At 31.6% G+C, this 23358-nt stretch overlaps 2 protein-coding genes across 4 annotated transcripts; one reads left to right on the forward strand and one right to left on the reverse strand.

Annotated features, from left to right (window-relative positions):
- Positions 1 to 8373: 8373 nt before the first annotated feature.
- On the forward strand, positions 8374 to 12193 carry LOC125876123 (protein ULTRAPETALA 1). Of its 2 annotated transcripts, none has more exons than XM_049557242.1 (4): positions 8374 to 8524; positions 8718 to 8959; positions 9970 to 10282; positions 11876 to 12193. In XM_049557242.1, exons 2-4 carry the CDS (start codon positions 8752 to 8754, stop codon positions 12048 to 12050), a joined length of 696 nt encoding a protein of 231 aa, XP_049413199.1. In that variant the 5' UTR covers positions 8374 to 8524; positions 8718 to 8751; the 3' UTR covers positions 12051 to 12193. The 2 variants fall into 2 exon arrangements, with proteins under 2 accessions (XP_049413199.1, XP_049413198.1); XM_049557241.1 differs by having other exon boundaries at positions 8458 to 8496.
- Positions 12194 to 14719: 2526 nt separating this feature from the next.
- Positions 14720 to 19729, reverse strand: LOC125876108 (H/ACA ribonucleoprotein complex non-core subunit NAF1). Of its 2 annotated transcripts, XM_049557225.1 has the most exons (4): positions 19587 to 19729; positions 18532 to 19366; positions 16592 to 16669; positions 14721 to 16476 (listed from the first exon to the last, which is right to left on the reverse strand). In XM_049557225.1, the coding sequence occupies exons 2-4, from the start codon at positions 19357 to 19359 to the stop codon at positions 15181 to 15183; spliced, it is 2202 nt and encodes a 733-aa protein (XP_049413182.1). In that variant the 5' UTR covers positions 19360 to 19366; positions 19587 to 19729; the 3' UTR covers positions 14721 to 15180. The 2 variants fall into 2 exon arrangements, with proteins under 2 accessions (XP_049413181.1, XP_049413182.1); XM_049557224.1 differs by having other exon boundaries at positions 14720 to 16476; positions 18532 to 19721.
- Between the last annotated feature and the right edge of the window lie 3629 nt (positions 19730 to 23358).

The raw sequence follows: 23358 nt of genomic DNA on the forward strand, positions 1-23358 counted from the left end.
GCATTTTCGACTAGAACGTATAAATTTTAAATATTCTAAACACCTACTAAGCATCTCTAGTAAACATGAGTCATGATTCATCAAGTGGGGATTGGAATGGAATATATATATTTGCAGGGAAGAAATATTACCCCCCTGGCCCGGCCTTATTGTCTTTAAAGCGAACTACGATATCATGTTCGATTGAATTTAATAACTTTAAAAAAATTGAATTTAAAGGATATAAATTTTAAATTTTGACTTCGTCTCTACTTTTAAGGATACTAGGTGTACTAGACAACTTCCAACATGACAACTTGAGTCTCTAGAAGTTGTTATGATAGATTTTAAATACTCATTTTGTCTCAATTTATGTGACTTACTTTCCTTTTTAGTAAGTCTAAAAAAGAATGACACATTTATATATTAAGTAACAATTTAATTATAAAATATATATTTTACCGTTAATGAAATGATTTACAGCCACATAAATTTCTATCATTAATTTTGGACCACAAATTTTAAAAGCCTTCATTTCTTTTTTAAACTCCGTACCGAATCAAACTACCTCACATAAAGATGGAACGAAGGGAGTACTATATGTGCAAGTGGGCTAATAGAGTTGTATGTTAGCTGCTAGGTAGTGTTAATGTTGGTAGTTCAAACACAGAAAGGATTGCCCCTATAATGAAGAGTAGTAAGTTTCTGGTGAAAAGGAACATTCAATAAAGGGGAAATTAATAATCATTGTATAGTTCATTAACAAGTGTCTTGTCAAAGCTAAGTGGAGTCAGAATTTATTATTTTTGGATTATGAATTTGAAAATATATTTTCTAATCAGTTTGTAAAATTGAGAGATAATAATTTTTTTAATTGTTAAGTAATATAATTAGTTTTAATTTATTTCTCAACATATAATAATTAGGGGGTGATATGATAAAGTTTATAATTTTATTTATTATTTTTAAGACATGTGTCAAGTTAAATATGAACAAATAAATATACATGAATGAAGACTGAAGAACGTATTCTTATTATGATATTATAGTTAGACATATTTAATTCTTATTTCACCCTTATTATCTTGTTTACGCTTTAGTTGACACACTTAGACGTGCGAGAGTGTTACATTATCCCATATATTGATGTGTGGGACGATGACAATTTATTTATTTTATATGATCTTATGCAAGACTCATCACTTTTTGAGTTTTTCATTTAATTAATAGGAGGTTGTTATACGCCTTGTGGTACTTATACCACTCATCTATCGGAAGTTTGACTCTCATCACTCTGGCATATTATCCAAAGGCGAGTTGAGCCCTAACGAACGCAAAACACTATAAATTATGCGCGATGGAAGTCCTAGTTTAAATTGAGCTCTCAAGTTAAGCTCATTTTTATCTAAACACAAATACGATAAACAATAGCTATATTCGCGTATAAAAATTTTAACTTCGCATAAAATTCACATTAAATAAACTCAAAATAACTCATATTATATAACCATCAAGCCCCTTGCACAACTTTTTAAAATATGATTCCATGTAAGACAAGATCAAAGTCAATGAAGTGTATGTGTTTTAATGGTTTAAATTATGTAATGGTGCATTTTTCTTATCATTTTCTATTGCGTTGAAAATATGGTGNCAACTATATAAGTAAACAATTGATATAATTAATAAAAATACTAATACATATTTTTTGTCAAATGAAAACGTTCTCATGACTGAATATTAAAAATAATCTTATTATTCAATATTGTTAATAGTATAAAATTAACTAAAAAAAATCCAGTTTCTTAATTATTAGCATTTTTCAAAAATTAAATTTATTCAAATTTATTATTTGATAGCTCTTTTTGTTTTGTCTTAGACTTTAGTTCATATATGTGCAGTCATTATCTTAACATAGATTATCAGTTATTTTTTTTAAAATTTTTTAGTTACAATTTTTTAAAATACTTAATGGAAAAACGCTAAAGAAATAAATTTGTAAGTGAATGTGAAGACCTCTTGATATATAGAAAACGTATAATAATAATAATATATAATGAGTAGTTAATTTAAATGTTGTCGAAACCTTGAAGAATGAATTAAGTATTTAAAGTTTTAATTCAAAAGACTTAAATTTCACTATGTGATTTGCTTTACCCTGCATAATTTTTTAAAATCGTTTATAAATTCGTCTTGGTTGTTATTAAAAAATATTGAACAGTAAGTTTATTTTTAAAATTAATAGTTCTAAAAGTTTTTAAATAATTTAACAGAAAATATGTTCATCTATATTTTTTTATCAGATGTAATAATTATTTAATTATGCATTTAAAAAATAGATATTTATTAGGAGTTAAAAAAAAAAAAAGAAAAAAAAAAAAAAGAGGAGTGAGTGGAAGAGAAGTGGTGGATAACATGTAAAAAGTAAGAAAAGGGCCCACTATATATCCAAGTGTCACAAGAATAATGAAGCCTCACACAACTATTGTTGGTTGGATCTCTACCATTGTAAAAGTTTTCGTAATAATTATACTTTCATCATATTTAGAAGTTTTAGGTTTAAGTTACTTCATTTTTCGATGTGAATTTAAATTTAATTGATATGAGCACAAATATTTTATTATTAATTCCATTAAACAAAATATTGCCTTCCATTAATCGTCAAGATAGTAATAATTGTGTGTGCATGTGGAAGACGTTGATATATCTAAGTCAACCCTTGGATTAGGTTATTGACTTTCAAGAAATTACTAATATAAATAGGTAATTAAGTTGCAGAAATGTTGCTATTAGGTAGGTGGGTTTTTTTTTTTCTTACTGCGTATTCGATATCCACATTGAAGTCCGATAAAATCTTGATTAGCGTCAAAAAATATACTAAACATTTCCTATCGAAGGCGACTGCATATCCAGAAACTCAAACTTGATATCTTTGATTAAGAAAAACCAAACGAACCCATCATCTCCGAGTTTCGAAGGTGTGGTTGAACCCAAAGGTTTTAAAACATTGAAGTTAATGTTTTAGAAAATAGAATCTTGAAAATATATACGTAACTCCAAGCTGCAGCAAAGCTGTAAGAGATGGCCTGAAACTGGCTAAGAAAAGACAGGCCACAGAGTCATAAATTAAAACAAGAGTATCTTTTGAGAGTAGTACTATACAGTACTTCTACTGTTCAAATTTATATCGCATAGTATTATAGTAAGTTATAATAATTGTTAAATTTAAAATATTTTACTCATATAATAATAGTTGTTCATTATATTATTTTGAGATGTTTGACAATACGTGTTCACTTTATGAAATCAATGAATAATTTTACACTTAGTTTCTAATTTACCTTTATCATTAATTATAATCATTTTCTTATTATATTTTTCAAGACATAGCTTATTACTCCCTCCGTTCACTTTTACTTTTCACATTTTGACTTAACACACTATTAATTTTTATTTTTTTGATAACCGAGAAATTCGTATGTGACCCGCCTTTTGGACCAATCACAGCCTTCTAAACTCAGTGGATAATGGGCCCGCCCCTCTACCCTTCTCCACTTAAATACCAGACTTTGCTTTATTAAAAAATAATTATTGGTATAAGTATTTTACCAAACTATCCCTATTAAATGATGTTTAATATTAAGTCTTGAAAAATGATTTGAAGAAAGAATATTTAATGAAATATAATTGTCTTTTCCTGATATACCCCTTAACTTTGTCATTTAGAGCTGATATACCCCTCGTTATAAAAGTGGCACATATATACCCCTACTGTTATACAAATGACTCACATATACCCTTTTCCTCTAACGGAAGTGAAAAAATTAATTTTAGTTTAATTTTTTTAATTATTTAAAAAATATATAATCCATATGGGTATATTTAATCCTCCTGAAACATATATTATTATTTTTTAGGTTTTTTTTTTCAATGACTAATTTAGGATTATTAGTTTGATAGTCAAATTTATTTAAGTTTTGCTAATATTCTTGTAAAATTTATAATAGATGACCCCATTTTTTTCTTCAAATACAAAAATTAAATTACAATATATCCGAAAAAATAGTTTTAAATTATAATATAGCCAAAAAAAAAAGTTTTAAATTTTTTTCTTTACACTAAGGAATGAAAGAAAAAATAAAATAAGAAAAAGAAACTCAAATAATGATAATTAAAAAGTCAAAAAATAATTTATGTCCGAAAAAATGAAAATATACTTTGAAATTTTCTAGAAAAATCATATATACCCCTAAATATTTTTTTAAAGAAATCAAAAGTAAAAAATATTAATTTGAAAACTAATTTTTTCACTTCCGTTAAATGAAGGGTATATGTGAGCTCATTTTGCAATGGTAGGATATATGTGAGTTGCTTATATAACGGTAAGGGTATATATGAGCTACTTTCGTAACGAGGGCATATCAACTCCAAATGACAAAGTTGAGGGGTATATCAGTAATATATGAATTAGTTATAAGGAAGTTTTAAAATTATATGTTCAAACAAATTTTAACTTCAAATCAATCTGATTTTATATCGTATGTCCAAATGATCCGTAGTGGATGTGTTATACATATACTAAATGAGCACATTAAGGATAACAATTATTCAATTTTTTAGAATTAATTTTTCATTGTGTTTGAAAATGACCAATTTCAAACCCGGTATGAAATTGTAAGTTTTTTTTTTTTTAACTCTATTTTTCATTTTTTGAAATTGTAATTAAGTATATGTAAATATAGACGCTACTTCAAATACTCTTTATAAAAAAATGTTATCAAACATAACTGCATTTTCGACTAGAACGTATAAATTTTAAATATTCTAAACACCTACTAAGCATCTCTAGTAAACATGAGTCATGATTCATCAAGTGGGGATTGGAATGGAATATATATATTTGCAGGGAAGAAATATTACCCCCCTGGCCCGGCCTTATTGTCTTTAAAGCGAACTACGATATCATGTTCGATTGAATTTAATAACTTTAAAAAAATTGAATTTAAAGGATATAAATTTTAAATTTTGACTTCGTCTCTACTTTTAAGGATACTAGGTGTACTAGACAACTTCCAACATGACAACTTGAGTCTCTAGAAGTTGTTATGATAGATTTTAAATACTCATTTTGTTTCAATTTATGTGACTTACTTTCATTTTTAGTAAGTCTAAAAAAGAATGACACATTTATATATTAAGTAACAATTTAACTATAAAATATATATTTTACCGTTAATGAAATGATTTACAGTCACACAAATTTCTATCATTAATTTTGGACCACAAGTTTTAAAAGCCTTCATTTTTTTCTTAAATTCCGTACCGAGTAAAACTACCTCACATAAAAATGGGACGAAGGGAGTACTATATGTGCAAGTGGGCTAATAGAGTTGTATGTTAGCTGCTAGGTAGTGTTAATGTTGGTAGTTCAAACACAGAAAGGATGCCCCTATAATGAAGAGTAGTAAGTTTCTGGTGAAAAGGAACATTCAATAAAGGGGAAATTAATAATCATTGTATAGTTCATTAACAAGTGTCTTGTCAAAGCTAAGTGGAGTCAGAATTTATTATTTTTGGATTATGAATTTGAAAATATATTTTCTAATCAGTTTGTAAAATTGAGAGATAATAATTTTTTTAATTGTTAAGTAATATAATTAGTTTTAATTTATTTCTCAACATATAATAATTAGGGGGTGATATGATAAAGTTTATAATTTTATTTATTATTTTTAAGACATGTGTCAAGTTAAATATGAACAAATAAATATACATGAATGAAGACTGAAGAACGTATTCTTATTATGATATTATAGTTAGACATATTTAATTCTTATTTCACCCTTATTATCTTGTTTACGCTTTAGTTGACACACTTAGACGTGCGAGAGTGTTACATTATCCCATATATTGATGTGTGGGACGATGACAATTTATTTATTTTATATGATCTTATGCAAGACTCATCACTTTTTGAGTTTTTCATTTAATTAATAGGAGGTTGTTATACGCCTTGTGGTACTTATACCACTCATCTATCGGAAGTTTGACTCTCATCACTCTGGCATATTATCCAAAGGCGAGTTGAGCCCTAACGAACGCAAAACACTATAAATTATGCGCGATGGAAGTCCTAGTTTAAATTGAGCTCTCAAGTTAAGCTCATTTTTATCTAAACACAAATACGATAAACAATAGCTATATTCGCGTATAAAAATTTTAACTTCGCATAAAATTCACATTAAATAAACTCAAAATAACTCATATTATATAACCATCAAGCCCCTTGCACAACTTTTTAGAATATGATTCCATGTAAGACAAGATCAAAGTCAATGAAGTGTTAAGTGTATGTGTTTTAATGGTTTAAATTATGTAATGGTGCATTTTTCTTATCATTTTCTATTGCGTTGAAAATATGGTGTTTTATCTTTGGGTTATATTTTATAAAAGAAGGATGAAAATATTGTTTTATTTAATAATGATAAAAAGTGGAAGAAAAATCACATAAAAACAAGAATATGAAATGATTCTCCAAAAATGAGAAGAAGTTTATAGCACCATACTAGAAAAGGGCACCAATACGCAAAAGCCCTTTAAGAGCCAATGGATGATATATACCATCCACCTACTTGCCTACTTTGAATATTTTATTCGTTCCAAAATAAGTGTTATCATAATTTAAATTGATGTATAATAAAAAAAACATATTACTCGTGTTTACCAAAAGTAGATTGATTGTTTTATTGTGCACTTTTCTTTAATGTATCTACGGTTATTTTATGTGTTTTTTCTTATTAAGAGAGCACTTATTTTAGGACGAATTAAATATTATTTTTTTCATTTTATATTACTTGTTCATTTTTTATTTACACATTTCATAAGAAATCATTAATAAAAATGATAATTTTATTAATTCACCCTTTTAACTCTTCCTAATACTCTCTATTTACGTGTCTTATTATCAATACCAAAATTAATAATAGAAGAACTTTCATGAAATTCTATACTAACATTTATACTTTTAAAAAAGAGAATTACTTTTAAGAATTAAATAATTTTTTAAAATTAATTTTATCTTAATTTTATAAATTAACATATAATTTGTAACAATTTTTTTTTTTAATAAATATGGATACGTCATAGACGGAGCCAACCTTGGACGAAGAATGGTTCAATACATATTTTTTAAATATTACTTATAACGTATATTTAGTTTTGCTTAAATTTTTTACTTTGCGACTAAGACGTAATATGAGACGGAGGGAGTAATATACACAGTTAGCGATGACCGGTAAATAAATGAATAAGTAATATGCAAATAGGCTAATCACTTTATCAATAAAAATTTAGTGGAGTGGTAAATATTCTTTTATTCTTAAATAAATTTTTTGAATTCGAGCCTTTCTTAGTATAAAGTCATCTTTATTAGTAATCACTTTACCTCCAATATAAATTTTTTTGATATGAATCTGAATTTAGTTGAACTTAAATATAGGTACCGAATAGAAAAAATAAAATAAAATAGGCTAACCACTTTACCTATGCAAATAAATGTATAATAGTTTGCTTCATTTCCGTTGGAAAAAGGGAAAAACAGAGTCACATGGGTCATTGAGGACCTTTTCCTATGCAATAATTAAAAACTTTTTTCATCTCCCATTTTTATCCAATTATATATATACACCCTCATTTGTGCTTCCACAAAAATTCTCTTTATAGCAACTTTACTACGTAAAGTAAATTAACAATCCAAATAAACTAGTAGTAGTAAAACTATGTATTCAATTAGGATATACTAGTATATAGTGTACATGTACTTTGCGTTTCAATAAAGCTAACAATTCTACCTTGTGGACAATGCAATTTACAAATTTTCAATGAACTCAACAAACGATACAAATCACACGTAATAATATACACGTTAAATTCATTGTTAAGTAATAAAAGCGATGACTTGAAAACTTAAAAGGAGTCGTGAAGGAATCTCTTTTTTCCTTTGAAAAGAAACAAAACTAAAACTAAATTGGAGTTTGGTTTATATATAAACTCTTCAATTTTCGTCGTGAATGATAATTCCAAATAAACATACCCATAAGTCACTCCCACTACTAAGCATGCACCAAAAATATTCACACTACAATAATTAAACCTTTGATTAAAAACATCAACATACATTGCAAGTCGCTGTAGCAACCATCCATACTAGTAACAGAGACAGATTCAGAATACAAACTTATTGTTAATCTCTTCGATGAGAACAGTGCCTAGTAGTTAAAATATTGGCAAGAAGTACGATTATCGATTTTCAACCATCTTCTTCCATATTTGAAAATTCGCAGTCGCTATTCTTCGAGTGTCCGAAAAGTTTAAGTTTGGCCAACTCAGCTATCTACCTTCTCACCCACCTAGTAAAGAGGCTCATCTCTCTATAAAAAGCCCTAAAGCTCCTCCTTTTCAACGCTTTTTACACCAGATCTCTTGGACTGACTCCTTGGAGATGCGTGCTTGCTGAGGGAGGTCATTTTTACCATCTACTCTTTTCTGGGTCATTCTCTCTCTTACTTTCTCTCTCTATATCTGCAAATGCATTTGCAGTCATAATCTGTGTATGTATATATATATATCTGTGCATCGACACATACAAAACCAGACACGCATATATATGGCAAGTGGGTGATTTGATTCTTTTTTTGATTTGATTTTGATTTACGGTTTTTGTTTTGGTTTTGCGATAACAGAGAGAGAGTTGGAGAAGAAGAGATTTCATCATCAATGGAGAATGGTAGTAACGGCGTGGTGACGTTGTTGTTCACGGAAGAGGAGTTGCGTGAGATAAGTGGGGTCAAGAGATGCGATGATTACGTGGAGGTGATGTGTGGGTGTACAAGCCACCGATATGGTGATGCTGTTGCTAGACTTAGGATTTTCTCATCTGGTGAACTTGAAATCACCTGTGAATGTACTCCTGGATGCACTGAAGGTTCTTATTTTTTAAAAAACTTTAGATCAAAAGGGGGTTTGCGTCAAATGCATGTTGTTCGTGGGTTTTATTCTATCGTCCACTCTGTGTTCTTAGCCGGTTTGATTTATGTATAACATTTTATGTGTATGTAAATTTGCCTCAGAGAGCATAGTTTCTGCCTCTGTGGTAGTGTGTGTTGAAGGGTTTTGATGTTTATTTGACATTTTTGTGTGTCTAATAAGCATGTCAACCTTACATTCTATCCACTTGTGAGATTATACGGGATATGTTGTTGATAAGCATGTCCACAAAGGTAGAAATACATTGTGTGTTCGTTATGTGATAATGGTTGTTTAAGGGTCTGACCTTTGATGCAGAGTTAGAGTTCTGTTTGATTTTTCTTCAAAGCATTGTTCTTTCTGGTTGATGATAGTTTTCATTTTTGATGGTATCAACTTATGCTAAACAACTCATTGGTTCTACCATTTCTACAACTTGGCAATGACAACTTTCTGAAAACTATCAACTCTTAATTTATTAATGCTTATCGTGGGGCTTGTGCAGTGTTTTGGTTGAATATTTAGCTGTGATATCAAAAGAAATCTTATACTATCACTCACCAGATTCTCTCGACAGCATTTGTTGTCAGAGCATATTTCTCTTTTTAATCATTCACTATATGTATCTTCTTGGTTTCCTCCTTTCTTTATTTTTTACAATCATAAGCCACAAAGAATCGATTATGTACTTGATAAAATAACACCCCACAGAAGAATTATCTGATAAAGTAAATTAAGTCCTACCACTTGTACTTGTGCTACTTAACAAGAGTCTCTTTTTTCTCTGTCTGGAATGTAGATAGTCAGCTTCTTAGTTGTTAATACTTCTTGTATATGCTGTAAAAATGAGTGGAGAGTTAATTGAACGTGTTAAGTAGAACTTTATGCTATATTGTTCTCTCTTTTACATTATTTCATAGTCTTGTTGTGCATTGTGCTCCTATTAAGAGTTTTGTGTTTTGTGAACAGACAAGCTTACTCCGGCTGCATTTGAGAAGCATTCTGGGAGAGAAACTGCTAGGAAATGGAAAAATAATGTATGGATCATTCTCAATGGTGATAAAGTTCCTGTGGTAAAGACCCCATTGCTAAAATATTATAACAAGTCTTTAAAGCATGCTATTTCTCAAAATGGAAAAGCTTGTCATCGTGATGAGTTCCTAAGATGCACCGAGTGCAACAAAGACCGCAGGTTCCGTCTCCGTTCAAAGGAAGAGTGCAGAACTTACCATGATGCTTTGGCGAATGTGCATTGGAACTGCTCTTGTATTCCTTATGACAAGTATGTTCCTCTTATTCAAGTTTGTTATTTTGTTCTTCATTTTTCTGGATTCACCACCCTCTTATACATACATGCTGCGGTTGATTTTTTCCTAAAAGAATATTTATTTAATTGATCAAAGTAACAAAATTTGTATCTTGTTCACAGAATGGGTATTGTCATTGGTTGCAGAAGTCATGGAATGGGAAAATAAAATAGTTGCATCTTGTTAGTTTGTCTTGGAAGTCTTTAGTTAATTCATGAGTGCTCTTACCTTTGTAAAATCTGTATATGCTTTGTTTTCCTACTTCATGTCTTTCAGTTCAGCATGAAAGACCAGGCAAATATGTGTTTTATCGGTGGATCTTGTCCATTCTAATTTCTAGTTTTGCTCCTCCTCCTTCTCCCCCAAATAATAATAAAAAAAAACTTTCATATGATAATGGTGAAATCCTGGCAAAAGGAGGAAAGTCATGAAAGCTGAAACAGAAGTACAGGCAGGCAACTTTTGCATGCTGTGCAACTTGCATGTTTTGGAGAAGGATTCAAAGAAATATTTGATCTTCATCCTAGTGAACCGTCATTAGCAAAGTACTTTACGATCTGACTGAATTTGAACTATGACTAAGCAGTGATGTATGACCTATAGCATACTAATACCGTGTAGGTAAAAGTTGAAAGAACCTTATTTTAGAAAGTACAGCTCTATTTACCTACATATGATGCTCTATTTTCTTTTTCTCCATGTATGCTCTAGAAATGGAAAGATAGTTTAGGATTTTTGGTTACAAATTAGTTTTGTAGCAGATATTCACGTAATATCTTACACTCACACCCCCAAGCACAAACAGAAAAAGGAAAAAAGTGTTTATTCTGGGGTGGGAAGGGAACTCATAGGCGCTTTGCTCCCACATCCAAGTTGAATGGCACTTCGGATTTGATGATGTATGAAGAGTTAACAGATAGAGGGTGACTGGAAGTAAAGCTTAATTACAGCTATTACTGCATTGAAATAGCTACCAATTTCATTTCCAGAAGTAGTGTCTCTCAAAGAATTCTGTTTTCCTATCATATGCTCATGGGATCTCTGCTTATGGTCAGAACTTACTTCTCTAGTTGAGAACACTTTTTTGCTTTGTTATATTTTGGAAGTCGACCACTTATTCTTGAGATAAATACTTAATTGTTTATTGTGAGCATTGGAATTTAAAATGCCATGCCTTGCAATTGCATCCACTCCCCTGCACATGCCATCTACTTTCTTGGTTTGTATTGGTGAGTACCCTTGGATCTGAAATATTGTAGTTTCAAGTGATGTGCATGTCCCACCGTATTAGTTGGTAGAATGCCAAGTGATATAAAGGAACTTGCTGATGCATGTCCGTCTTAATAGGGGGTAAAAAGCTTTCTTTAACGATCTATCCTTTTGCAGTTGTTGAACTCACTTCCAATGTCACTCAAAATTTGCGAATTTGTTTGTTAGAGTGTTAGCTTACTTTGTTCTTTCTCTTCTCTTGGAGGTGTCAAATATGAAGTGATGCTGACCTCCAAGATATCTTAGTCTTGTTGTTGTTAATTTATGGACTTACTCGATTGCTGGCTTGTATGTAACAGATTTTCATGTGATGATGATGAAGAACGAGCAAGCCGTAGGGTGTACAGGGGATGTTCTCGTTCTCCGACATGTAAAGGTTGCACCACCTGTGTTTGTTTTGGATGCCAAATATGCCGATTTTCGGACTGCAGTTGCCAGACGTGCAGTGACTTCACTGAGAATGCAAAAGGCTGAATTATTCTATAATTTGTTTCCAAATTTGTATGGGGTATGTTTTCCCCATCATTAATTCATCTGAAGAATCCATGCTACTCATGTTTTTGCTGACTGACAGAATATTAAGACCCATTAATCCCAAAATTGCCGTTTTACATTCACAATCAAAGGTTTCTTCTCTCTATAATATATTGATGCATCAAGTGCTTGACTGTTTCCCTTTTTCATTTATTATTTTAATGTGGAATATAAATTTATGAGTAAAACTTCATGAAACGTCATGTCTGAACCCATTATATTTAATATAAAGTTCAAATTTTTGGTCCACCAATAAATGTATATGTGATCTTTACAGCATATTTTGACAAAGAATAAACCTGCTAAAAGTTATTAAAGTATTTCATATTTCCAAAAAGATGCCTCCACCGATGGGTTAGCCCTATATATATATAACATCATTATGTACACTTTTTAGTGATGGGAAGAAAGAAAAATCATTTGTTGTAAACCTCTTTTATTAATGGAGGATGAATTTGCAAGACTGAATCAATCATTTCCATAGGCCTAACCCATCGGTAGCCCCCTAAAGTTGACACCAATTTTTACTTAAACACCTTAGCTAAGCTTTGTTCATTTTAAACACTTCATGTCATACTGCATTGTGTCATTTTAACACTTTTTTAACAATCAGTCAAATATATAAGGTGTGTGTAACACACTCGTTGTGTCAAAGTGACAAATTAAATAAAAACATATGGCATATATATTAAAAATAATTTTTAAATAACAATATTTTAGTAGAATAAAGAAGTAGCCAATGACTAAATGACATGTGGAATCTTTTACACACAAAATTAAAAAAAAAATAACCCAACCACACCAAGGTCATCTTCTCCGCCCCACCCACCCACCCAGATCATCTTCTCCACCTCTGCCCACTCTAACCCCAATCCCTTCCCCACCCACATCGTCTTTTTCTAGATTTTTCGATGTCCTTCTTCTTTGCAACAACATGAATCGTTGGCCCTCCTAATGGGTTGAAATTTGTTTTATTGTGAAATATCTTCGTGTTGAAATTCGTTTTTTTTGTTTGTAGCATCATCAAAACTATTTCTCCATGGAAGGAGTTCAAGTTTTGAGAGATGGTGGCTGAAAAATGAGGAAGAACATGAAAAAAATAAAATAAAAATGATTAAATGAGCCTTTCACGCGCTAGTATTGAGTGTATTACACCCACTATGCCATGTCAGTAAAAAGTGTCAAAATGACACAACGAGACATGACATGAGGTGTCTAAAATGAACAAAGCTTAGTTTAGGTGTTTAAGTGAAAATTTGTGCCAACTTTAGTGGAACACAGATGGATTAGACCTTTCCCATAAAAGCACAAAGTCTTAATCTAGTCACTGAAAAAGCAAAAGGTTAAGGAGTCATTTAGTAAAAGGTATAATAATTCTAAGAAAAAATACAGGACCATTTTATTCTGCGTTTAATTGGATATTATATAGTGTTGGGACTGTTTATCCATCATTTTGTCTTAGGGATGAGATAAGTTATTCCACCATGTATATGCGATAACTTATTCCAAAATAACTTAATTTGGATAATTGATCAAAAAGTTTGGCAAAAGAAGAACGTAGTACTTTAGTGAATAAGAAGCAAATATACATGTCGAAAGCCATGAGAGAGGTAAAGGACGTAAATAAACTGATCAATAAATTCTTAAATATATTTTTACTACTTCACCATATGTTTTCTTTATTTAGTTTCTCTTAAAGGATCAACTTATTTAATTTGGTGCAACCACCATATATGAATAAGAATATTATCTAACAAGTATTTAAGGGTGTGGCCTGGTGGCTGATTACGTGGGGTGAGCATCATGAAGTTTCAGGTTCAATTTCTAGCAAAGAAAAATATTAGGTGATTTCATTTTAGTATTGGTGGACATAATTACGTGATACTTGTTGAGTACAAAAGATTAGTATGTAGTATGTACTATAAGTTTTAAACATTTTACATAAAAATAACCTCAATATACAGTCGCCTAGTCGGTTTTTGATTATTCTAGGAGCACTCCCTTCGTCTTAAATTAATAGTTATGTTTTGCTTCTCAAGAGTTAATGTGACTAATTTTCTAAGCTAAATCACCTCAATATTTCATAAATAAAATATAGATATTTAAAAACTATACGAAAAGTACGATTAGTTCCATATGAACCTCCCTTCACAATTGATTAAACATTAAAGTTCATATTAGTCAAAATATTATACGAAATTAGAAATAAACCATAATATCATCGAGAGAATAGTTGGTTTATTAAGTCTTATCACTTTAAACTCCTCCTTCATTAAACTTCGAACTTTTAATGAAATGATTTATAACGCCACAAATATCAATGACCTGTCATCTAAATAAAGAGGTCAACAATATTTGGACAGTAAGAAAACCTAGAGAAGGTAAAAAAAAATAAAAAATGAAGAAAGAATCCAGGAACACAAGTGGTTTGTCTCACAAGGAATCAGTACAAAGTCTGTTTATCACCAAAGGTTGTGGTGGGCGAGTGGGAAAATACCCCTCCGCCCTAATTAGAGGACTCCAATTCAAGTCCTGGAAATGAAGTCGCCTTTGATAGAAAGTGTAACAGATTACTCACGGCTCAAGGAGTCAATATACATCATCAGCTATTTATATATGGTACAACTACACAGAGACATGATATTAGTACTGGACTAGGGAGTCCTAATAGAAAGTACTTTACTCTCCAAAGTGGGACTTCCCAGTACAAATCTGAATTAATCGAGCTCCAAAAAGAAAGTTACCAAGTGCTTGGTGGAAAACCGAAAATGGAAGAATCCAAAGGCTGGTTCTTTGCATATGAGTACCTGATCCCATCACACTCTAAGATCATTCAAGGCAAAAACTGAGAGCAGATGTGTAAGGCCAATGCTTTTGTGTATCGTTGTGCATTTTCGAGCAAGGAGAGGACTGGTGGAAAACAAACATTTCGAATTTGGGACAAAATTCATTACATAAGGTGGATAGTCCTACACACACTTGACCCCCTAAAGGAGAAGGGAAAAGTAAAACAATAAAACTACTATACTACCTTTATAATGGAAGTTACAAAGTAAAGGCTTCCACAACTTCAGTTACGTTGTGACCTACCTCTCCTACCACCAAAACGGCCACCACCCCTGTGATTTCCTCTCCGACCACCACCAGAATGAGCGCCTCGATTGAAGTTTGGAGAGACATTAATATTGTTCTGTCCTGATTTTGGACCATTCTCTGGTACCTGACCTCCCAAATTCATGGGTGAAGGAGTAAATTGGCCTGGTAAGCCCATTGGCGAAGGTGATTGTCCTTGATTGAAGTTTGGAGAGCCATTAAGATACCCAGGAACCACAGCATTTGGTTGTGAATTATTGTTCTGTCCTGATTGTGGTCCATTCGCTGGTACCTGACCTCCCAAATTCATGGGTGCAGGAGTAAATTGGCCTGGTAAGCCCATCGCCATAGGTGATTGATTAAAAACATTTTGTCCAAAGGCAGGCCAAGGTCCAAATGATGGCCCTGCACCAAAATTTGGTAGTCCACCTGGGAACACAAAGCTAGGCGGAAGAGTTGGATTTATTTGCTGCTCAAAAGGTAATGCATTTGGCAAAGGCATTTGAAACATTTGCTGTGGATGACCTTGTTGGGGCCATGACATACCCATATTCGGCAGTGTGTTAGGAAATCCCATATTCTGGGGCTGTTGATATGGGAATCCATTGTGCCAAACTCCAGTTGACTGTGATGCTAAGCCAGGGGAATTTTGCATATGAGGGAATGGAGGAATTGATGGAGGCCTGATACTCTGTCCATGTCCTTGACGAGGGGTGCTTTGATGAATGCCTTGATCCACAGGAGCAGCAGCAGCTGGGATAAAGCGTGGACTTTGGTCAACTGATGGCTTACCATTTTCATGTTGCACATCTGTTGCCACACCTTGATCATGTTTCCAGTTCTGTGATCGATTTTTAAGATTCCTTTTGTCCTTCTTCTTGTTTCCTGGTTTCTGGTCATTTGTGATGCCCCTCTTTTTCATTTTTAGCATTCTCCTGTGTTCAGCTTCCTTCTCATCATCTGAAAATTCATCCTCAGACGCCTCTTCATCATTTTCACCAGATGCATCATACCCTTTCTTGTAAAGACTGTTGTCATTTAAGATATGACTTGAAAATTCAGGGACGAAAGAGATCAAGGTGCCTGGGTGGATTCCAGGGGGAACTTCGTTGTCAGAATTGTATCTTACAATGTAGTACGGGTTCTTGACAGGCCCAAAAATCTCATCTACTATACCGAGTGGAGATCTGTTTTCTGTTATCCAGAGAATAGAACCATCACAAAGAGGAGTATGCTTCTCCACTCCTTCTACTACAACTTGGGCCCCAATAGTCTGTCACGCCATACATAGATGAAATAAGCCATTTAGATAACAAAGTTGAATTAAATATAATCAAGCACCATTTACATAATCTTTAACTTTTTTGTTTTCAGCGTTTTAGTCTTACCGATGTCACAACTCCTACAGGCTGCATCTGGTGATGTGGTTGCAAGGTTGCAGTCACTTCCGGAACTGGGGGTAGAACCTGCATTCAACAAGGATGATTGAATTTTTGCACGTTGACATAAAACATGAAAAGCAAATTCAAAACATCACTTTCACGTGCTAATCATCCATGCAGGGTGAACAAAACAAATACATGTTTCCAAAATCTTACAGTACTTCATTTCACTTAACACAAGTCAACCCTTTTAAGTTCTTCAGGTCAGCACCATAAAATTTCTGAAAAATGTACATCTGTTGGCTCCTACTCGTAAGACAAATAACTATGAGGCCGAGAAAGTCACTATTTTCATGTCAAGAATATATTTAGTGCAGAAGTGCTTAGAATACAATACAAGCAAATGATTGTTATGGTGATACCGACTGTTGGAATTAAACTAAAACCATATGAGAAGAAGTGTGAAATCCAGATTACCTAATCCACCAAAAGATGCAATGTTCAGCAATGGACTAAAATGAACAGGAATAGCTGGTTGTCTGGTTCCAACTGATTTTGGAGTGACGCATAATTTCTTGATGGATTTATAGATAGTTCTTTGGTTAAAGTGCTTCTTAGAGATATAGAACACTCTACTCTTAGGTGTTAGTCTTAATATCATCACTATATAAATTTATTAGCAAATTTCATATGAAATTAGCACTCTCCCCCCATAGATTAATACCAACTGACAATGATTGATCAAGATGTCCTTCAAAAGATAAGCAGACAGATATAAAATAGAGACAACACAATCTTTTTCTTCTTCAAAATTATGTTCTTCCATTCTCTGTTTAGTATGCATTCGCAAAGTCTACCAAAAGTGACATGATGCCCGTGAAGATAGAAGGTGAGGTAAAAACAGAAAAATCTAACATCACTCTTTATGTTTAGGTATGGCCAATAACTGGGACTTTGGATGCATAATCATGGAGACAGATGAACTCCACTTCACAAATACACAGAGAATTCACTAAATACACAGAGAATTTCAAGCTGTCAATCAAATGCTAACAGATTTGCAAAGATTTGTGTTTCAGAGTTGACTATACGTAGGCCAGTCATTCTTTACTCGAAAATTCTGTTCATGATTTACAGGGATCTATTAGAGTATCATCTCTTATAGAAGCCCTAAAAAGGGTGACTTTTCTTGCTATTTAGCTGAAATTTAGATATTTTTCCATTGCATTCCATAAGGTGCAGAAGAATCAAGCACTTAGACTGAGTATATACGATATACAATTACCTACCAAATTGTTTTGCACTTAACCTACTTCCTCACGATAACAGTAACATCAGTAGTATTAGCATTCAGTGGCAGTATACAATGAGAATATATACTCACTCCATATATGCATCTAAGATGAATTAGTATATTTACCGTGGCACTATAATACTGTTCTCCAATTTAGCGAAGATATATTCATAATTCATAATTCAATTAGTATTATTGATTATTATGTTCATGCAGATACCTATTCATGAAATGTGAAGTAGTGCTCATGTTCTGTAATAAGACAACAATCTCCTAAATGTGTATAGGACACCAGTTCTTTCTTGCACTTTAATTTGACTCCGGGTTCCATTGGAAGATGCCTAATAAACTAGGTACAAATAAATTTTGTTACTTTATACAGATGGTTGATTTCGAGCACCCATCCTATTCCTCAACCAGTTTCCACGATTGAAAACAAATGCAGATTCATAACTCGAAGCAGCACTGCCTCAAGTAAATGTCTTCTGTAATGGACCAAAATTTGATTAAGCAATAACTGAGGGATAATTAGCTTAAGTGGTATAATGACCGTGGACGCCTGATATTTTACTTTCATTAAAAGCTCAAACATAGCAATAATTAGTAATTCAAATGCACTACCATTTACATATAAAGTGATAGTAATTATTACCTGAACCTCATTCCTAGACCTGATAGGTCCCTTAACACCAGTGTCCTCGTCGTCGTCATCCCAACCAACCATCTCATCGACATCAGATGCTACAATCTCGCCTTCTTCCATATCCACCTCCTCTTCTGCTTCATCATTTGAACTACTCTCGTCTTCATCGCTGTCACTACTAGAGGCCGAGGAAGAGGCTTCACTTTCACTTTCAGACTCCGTATCACTATTACTCACTGTACTTCCATTTCCATTAACACCCGTATCATTCACAATTCTTTCCTCAGCCTTACTACTGATGACAACTTTATTATCATTCTCCTCATTCTTGCTAATCACCGCCGCCGCCGCCGCCGCCACCACACTGCCACTAACATCAGCTTGATCAACCACTCTTTCATCCTCTGTCCCACTTATACTAACTCTACCCATCTTCTCCTCAACTATACAATCAAAGTCCTCAACTTTCATCCCATTCTCAGAAACCCCAATTTGACTCTGTTCTTGATTCAAACTCAAAGGGTCCTCAGTTTGAATATCACATTTCTCAGAAACACACTTTTCTTGATTCAAACAACTCAAAGGGTCCTCAGTTTGAATATCACATTTCTCAGAAACATACTTTTCTTGATTCAAACAACCCAAAGGGTCCTCAGTTTGAATATCACATTTCTCAGAAACACCAATTTGACTCTCTTCTTGATTCAAACAACTCAAAGGGTCCTCCATTTGAATTTCATTTTTCTCAGAAACTTCATCATTACTCCTGAACTCAACTTCTACAGAATCAAGCTCAAGAGATTCTTGATTTCTATCAGCCATAGGACTATCCGACATCAAATCACTGAGGGAATCAAAATCAAGAAGAGAATCAGCAAAAGACAAAGAAAATTCGTCAAAATCAGGGATAGATAGTAGGCTTAAAGGGTCTGACAAAGGTTGATTTTTTTTATCATCTTCAACCTCTTCAGCGGTTGAATTGTACAGAAAATCCACCATTATCAAGTGATAAAAATTGGGTTTTCAAGAAGTTTATCATAGTAACTTCAAAAATAGGAGAATACCTGACTTTATAAACGTATGAGAGAGTTTTGGTAAGCGATTTTTTTGGGGCGCTTAACTTCAGCAATCAATCTTCTTAAACCCTACTAGGGTTTAACAGAACAATTTACAGGGACAAAAATCCCCAGCAACTTTGGAAATAGAACAAAATGGTCCTTATTTTGTATTTTTGGTCTTCAAATGCACTTTAATTTATATTTATACAAAATTATTTGATATTTGTTACGGTGGAAGAAGTATCACAATTTGGTTAAAAATCAAACCAACAATTGATTTTAATTTGATTTGGTTTACATTTTTAAAAGTGTAATTATTTGGAATAATTACATAAATACATAACGTAAGGTGTCATCTCTAAAATATTCTATCATTTAAAAAAATTATAAAATAAATAAATTATTTCTCTCTCTCCTAATATCGGATATATCCCTCTCATTATTATGTGTATTTTAGTACCCGATACATACACCCACTGTTATTTATCTGAAAGGCTATGTATCTGAAGACTAATGTATCCAACAATAGAATAGAGACCAACGAATCCATAAAAAAAATCTTAATTAATGTGTTGTTTGCAATGTATCCGACAATAAAAGAATGTATTCGTGAGTTATGAAAAATAAGAGATTATTGTAATTGGGGAAAACTTCCGAAAATATGGTATAATAAATTAGCACCCAAGTATATGGAATTTCTGTACTTTCCCCTAATTATGTAGAATGCAACTCATAAACTTTACTTACCATCTATTTAACCTGATTTATACGAATTAGGGAAAATGACCATTTGGCCAAATTATTTACCGAGAAAATGGCCAAATGCGACCTTTCTCCTGTTCTTCCTCTTGCTACTTCCTTCTTCTTTGTTGTTTCCTTTTTCTTTTTTTTTTTAAAAGTTGACCTATCGCAAACGTAAATAGTTTTGAGTGAATTATATATAAAAATACTCAAAATATTGAGAGAACTTCATATTTAAAATTTAGAACTGTTTAGAGGAGATTTCGAGTTTGTCGAGATTGAATAGTCAATGTATGCTTCATGTGTAGGCACTAAGTGTATACTTCATGTGTAGTTAAGCTATATTCAACTTTTTGGGTATATCATAATGTATAATTAGTGTATAACACATGCATAGGTAAGTTATATTCAATTTTTGAGTGTATCATAATGTATAGTTTATATATATTTTCCAACTTAAAAATCAGGAAAATAATTTTCCTAGTAAAAGTAGAAAAAACAAAGTTTTAAACCGGAATGAAATGGACTTTTTGTGCGCTTCCTCGGCCCATTGTAATCTATGGAGCAGGCCCATTCGACAAGGAGATACAAGAACAGCCCAACTAGCCCAATACAATGTGTATACACCATACATGATTGTAGGGAATTTTGCACTTTACTTTTTAAAATTCATATAATTATATGGTTGTCGAAAAGCATATGAAAATAATTTACATATGCTTTCCGAAAACAAAAAAAATTGAAAAACATGTATCTTCTGAAAAATATTTAATTGGAGTATAGACTTAGAATGTTTATGTACATTGGTTTAATTATTTTTCAATTTTCATGCTTTCTAAAAGCCTTAGGAACATACAATTTGTGGCATATACAGTATTATAAACTATAAGGTAACAAATTTCTCAAACTAGAACATATATATTTCATCAATGTATATGTTAATCAATATGTACAATATGTTAGAAGGATCCAAAATCATACTAGCTATAACCTTTAGACACTAAACTTGTTTAGAATTAAAGACCATTTGAAAGAAAGTACTTCCTCTGTCCCAATTTATGTGACACATTTCGGATTACGAGATTTAAACAAGTGTATCTTTGACCGTTAATTTTTTCTATATCTTTTAAATATTTTGAATTATCAATTATTGAGACTTATAGTACTTTTTATGTAGTTTACAAATATATAAATTTCATTTTAAAAAAATTGAAAATTTCATGAGCAAATTCTCAGTCAAACTTAAACTGTTTGACTCTCGAAAAGTGAAATGTATCACATAAATTGAGACAGAGGGAGTAAATGATATTGATGGTAAAGTCGACCACAGTGGTCTGAGAGTTTCGTATGAAATAGGACTTTTGCTCAACGAATTAAAGGTATATCCAGGAATAACAGGATGATTATAGTATTGAGAAGATTGATTTTATTATTATTTTTAAAAAAAGAAGTATTTTAGTAGTCCTTAATGCCATGTTCATGAGCATTTTCTAAATGTTAAAATTTCATATTGAAATGTCACCATTTTATAGAAAAATATATCAAGATTGTATTAATTAATAATTTGAAAAGGACTTCTGTGATCAACTATAATGCACTAGTTATTATAGACTTATAAATGGAAAATATCTTAATTCGTTGAGCAAATACTCCCCACTTAAATTGTTTTTTATTTTATTTTTATTTTTAGAAGGATGAGATGTATTTAGACCCCATATGAGATAGTGATCTTAACTCTTAAATAATGAAGTCCATAAAATAGAATATAATCAACACCAAAAGGTAATTTCATGCACATTCTTTATCGAAAAATTATAGAATATACAGAAGTTAAATATATATTTAATTTGCACTCTCTTAATACAATTAAAGAAAAAAAATTGTATTTATCACCAAATTTCTGATTCCACAACTGATCAACACTAGAACTTAGCTAGAGTCGTTGCGTGTTAGAATTGTCAAGTGTGGTTTTTGTATAATCATATAGCCAATAGGTCTAAAAAGTCAAGTAATTAGAAGAGAGTTTGGCAACAATATAGGCTCAATCATATTGTCAACATATTCAGTTAGTTGGGGGTTGGGTTTTATCACTAGTGAATTTGGAAATAAAGTTTTTTTTTTTTTGAAAAAAAAAATTAAAACGTTTTTTTTAAAAAATAAAATGTATTTGGATGGAAAAGTACCTTGGAGTTGAGGCGATTTAATTTGAATCATATGGTTTAATATCAACTTGGATTGAACAATAACTATCTAAATATTGATGTTCTATAGCTTTCGGCCTTTCAATTTAAATATCTTAGTTTGATCAGAAGAAATGATCTCTTATGATTACTTATAAGTTAAATAGAAAGAAATAACATTTTCATATAGTAAAAAAGACATAGAACTAAAAACAAGTTCAATTATAATAAAGATAACTGAGGTTGAAGGAAGAATTTTGTAATTTGATACGAGGTAACGAGTGAAGCTAAATAAAGGTGAGCATACAATGTCTTGTTAGAAAGAAGCCAATTCGTCACTTAGAAAAAACATTTTCAAACCAATACCATAATTTTTACTATAAATATTTACTCGCATCAGATGTTATTGCCATAACGTATAAAACGTTTATTATTAATACTAGATATAGGACCCCGTGCCAGCACGGGGCCCAATATATATATTTTTTTAATTTTAATTTATGTCATATTATGAAATTTGAGAAATTATTGAAATTTTTATATGATTTTAAAAATATTTTAAATTTTTAGCTATTGTGATTTGTAGTACTTTTTTTTAACAAAATTTTGAAAATAATATTTATTACTTTGTTTGTTCTAATTTATGTGGCACACGCACAATTTCAAATATTAACCATTTTTTATATGTCTCTTTAATATATTAAGTTGTTAATTATTGTATTTTATAGTACATTTTTAACCTAATTTTTTAATAATATATGTTATTTGCCATGTCCCAATTTATGTGGCATTAATTGATAGATTTGTTGGAGTCGAGAGATTTATTTTGTTAATTATTGTAATTTATAGTTTTTTTT

The sequence above is a fragment of the Solanum stenotomum genome, chromosome 9 (assembly GCF_019186545.1).
Source record: "Solanum stenotomum isolate F172 chromosome 9, ASM1918654v1, whole genome shotgun sequence".
NCBI lineage: Eukaryota > Viridiplantae > Streptophyta > Magnoliopsida > Solanales > Solanaceae > Solanum > Solanum stenotomum.

Excerpts from the sequence above, each read along its gene's own strand:
- LOC125876108 (XM_049557224.1), bottom strand. The coding sequence starts at position 19,521 with ATGGTGGATTTTCTGTACAATTCAACCGCTGAAGAGGTTGAAGATGAT. Across the intron at positions 16,670-18,531 it reads GGTCTAGGAATGAGGTTCAG|GTTCTACCCCCAGTTCCGGA; the intron begins GTAATAATTACT and ends TGTTGAATGCAG. Across the intron at positions 16,477-16,591 it reads CTGTAGGAGTTGTGACATCG|ACTATTGGGGCCCAAGTTGT; the intron begins GTAAGACTAAAA and ends ATGGCGTGACAG.
- LOC125876123 (XM_049557242.1), top strand. The coding sequence starts at position 8,752 with ATGGAGAATGGTAGTAACGGCGTGGTGACGTTGTTGTTCACGGAAGAG. Across the intron at positions 8,960-9,969 it reads TACTCCTGGATGCACTGAAG|ACAAGCTTACTCCGGCTGCA; the intron begins GTTCTTATTTTT and ends TTTTGTGAACAG. Across the intron at positions 10,283-11,875 it reads TCTTGTATTCCTTATGACAA|ATTTTCATGTGATGATGATG; the intron begins GTATGTTCCTCT and ends TGTATGTAACAG.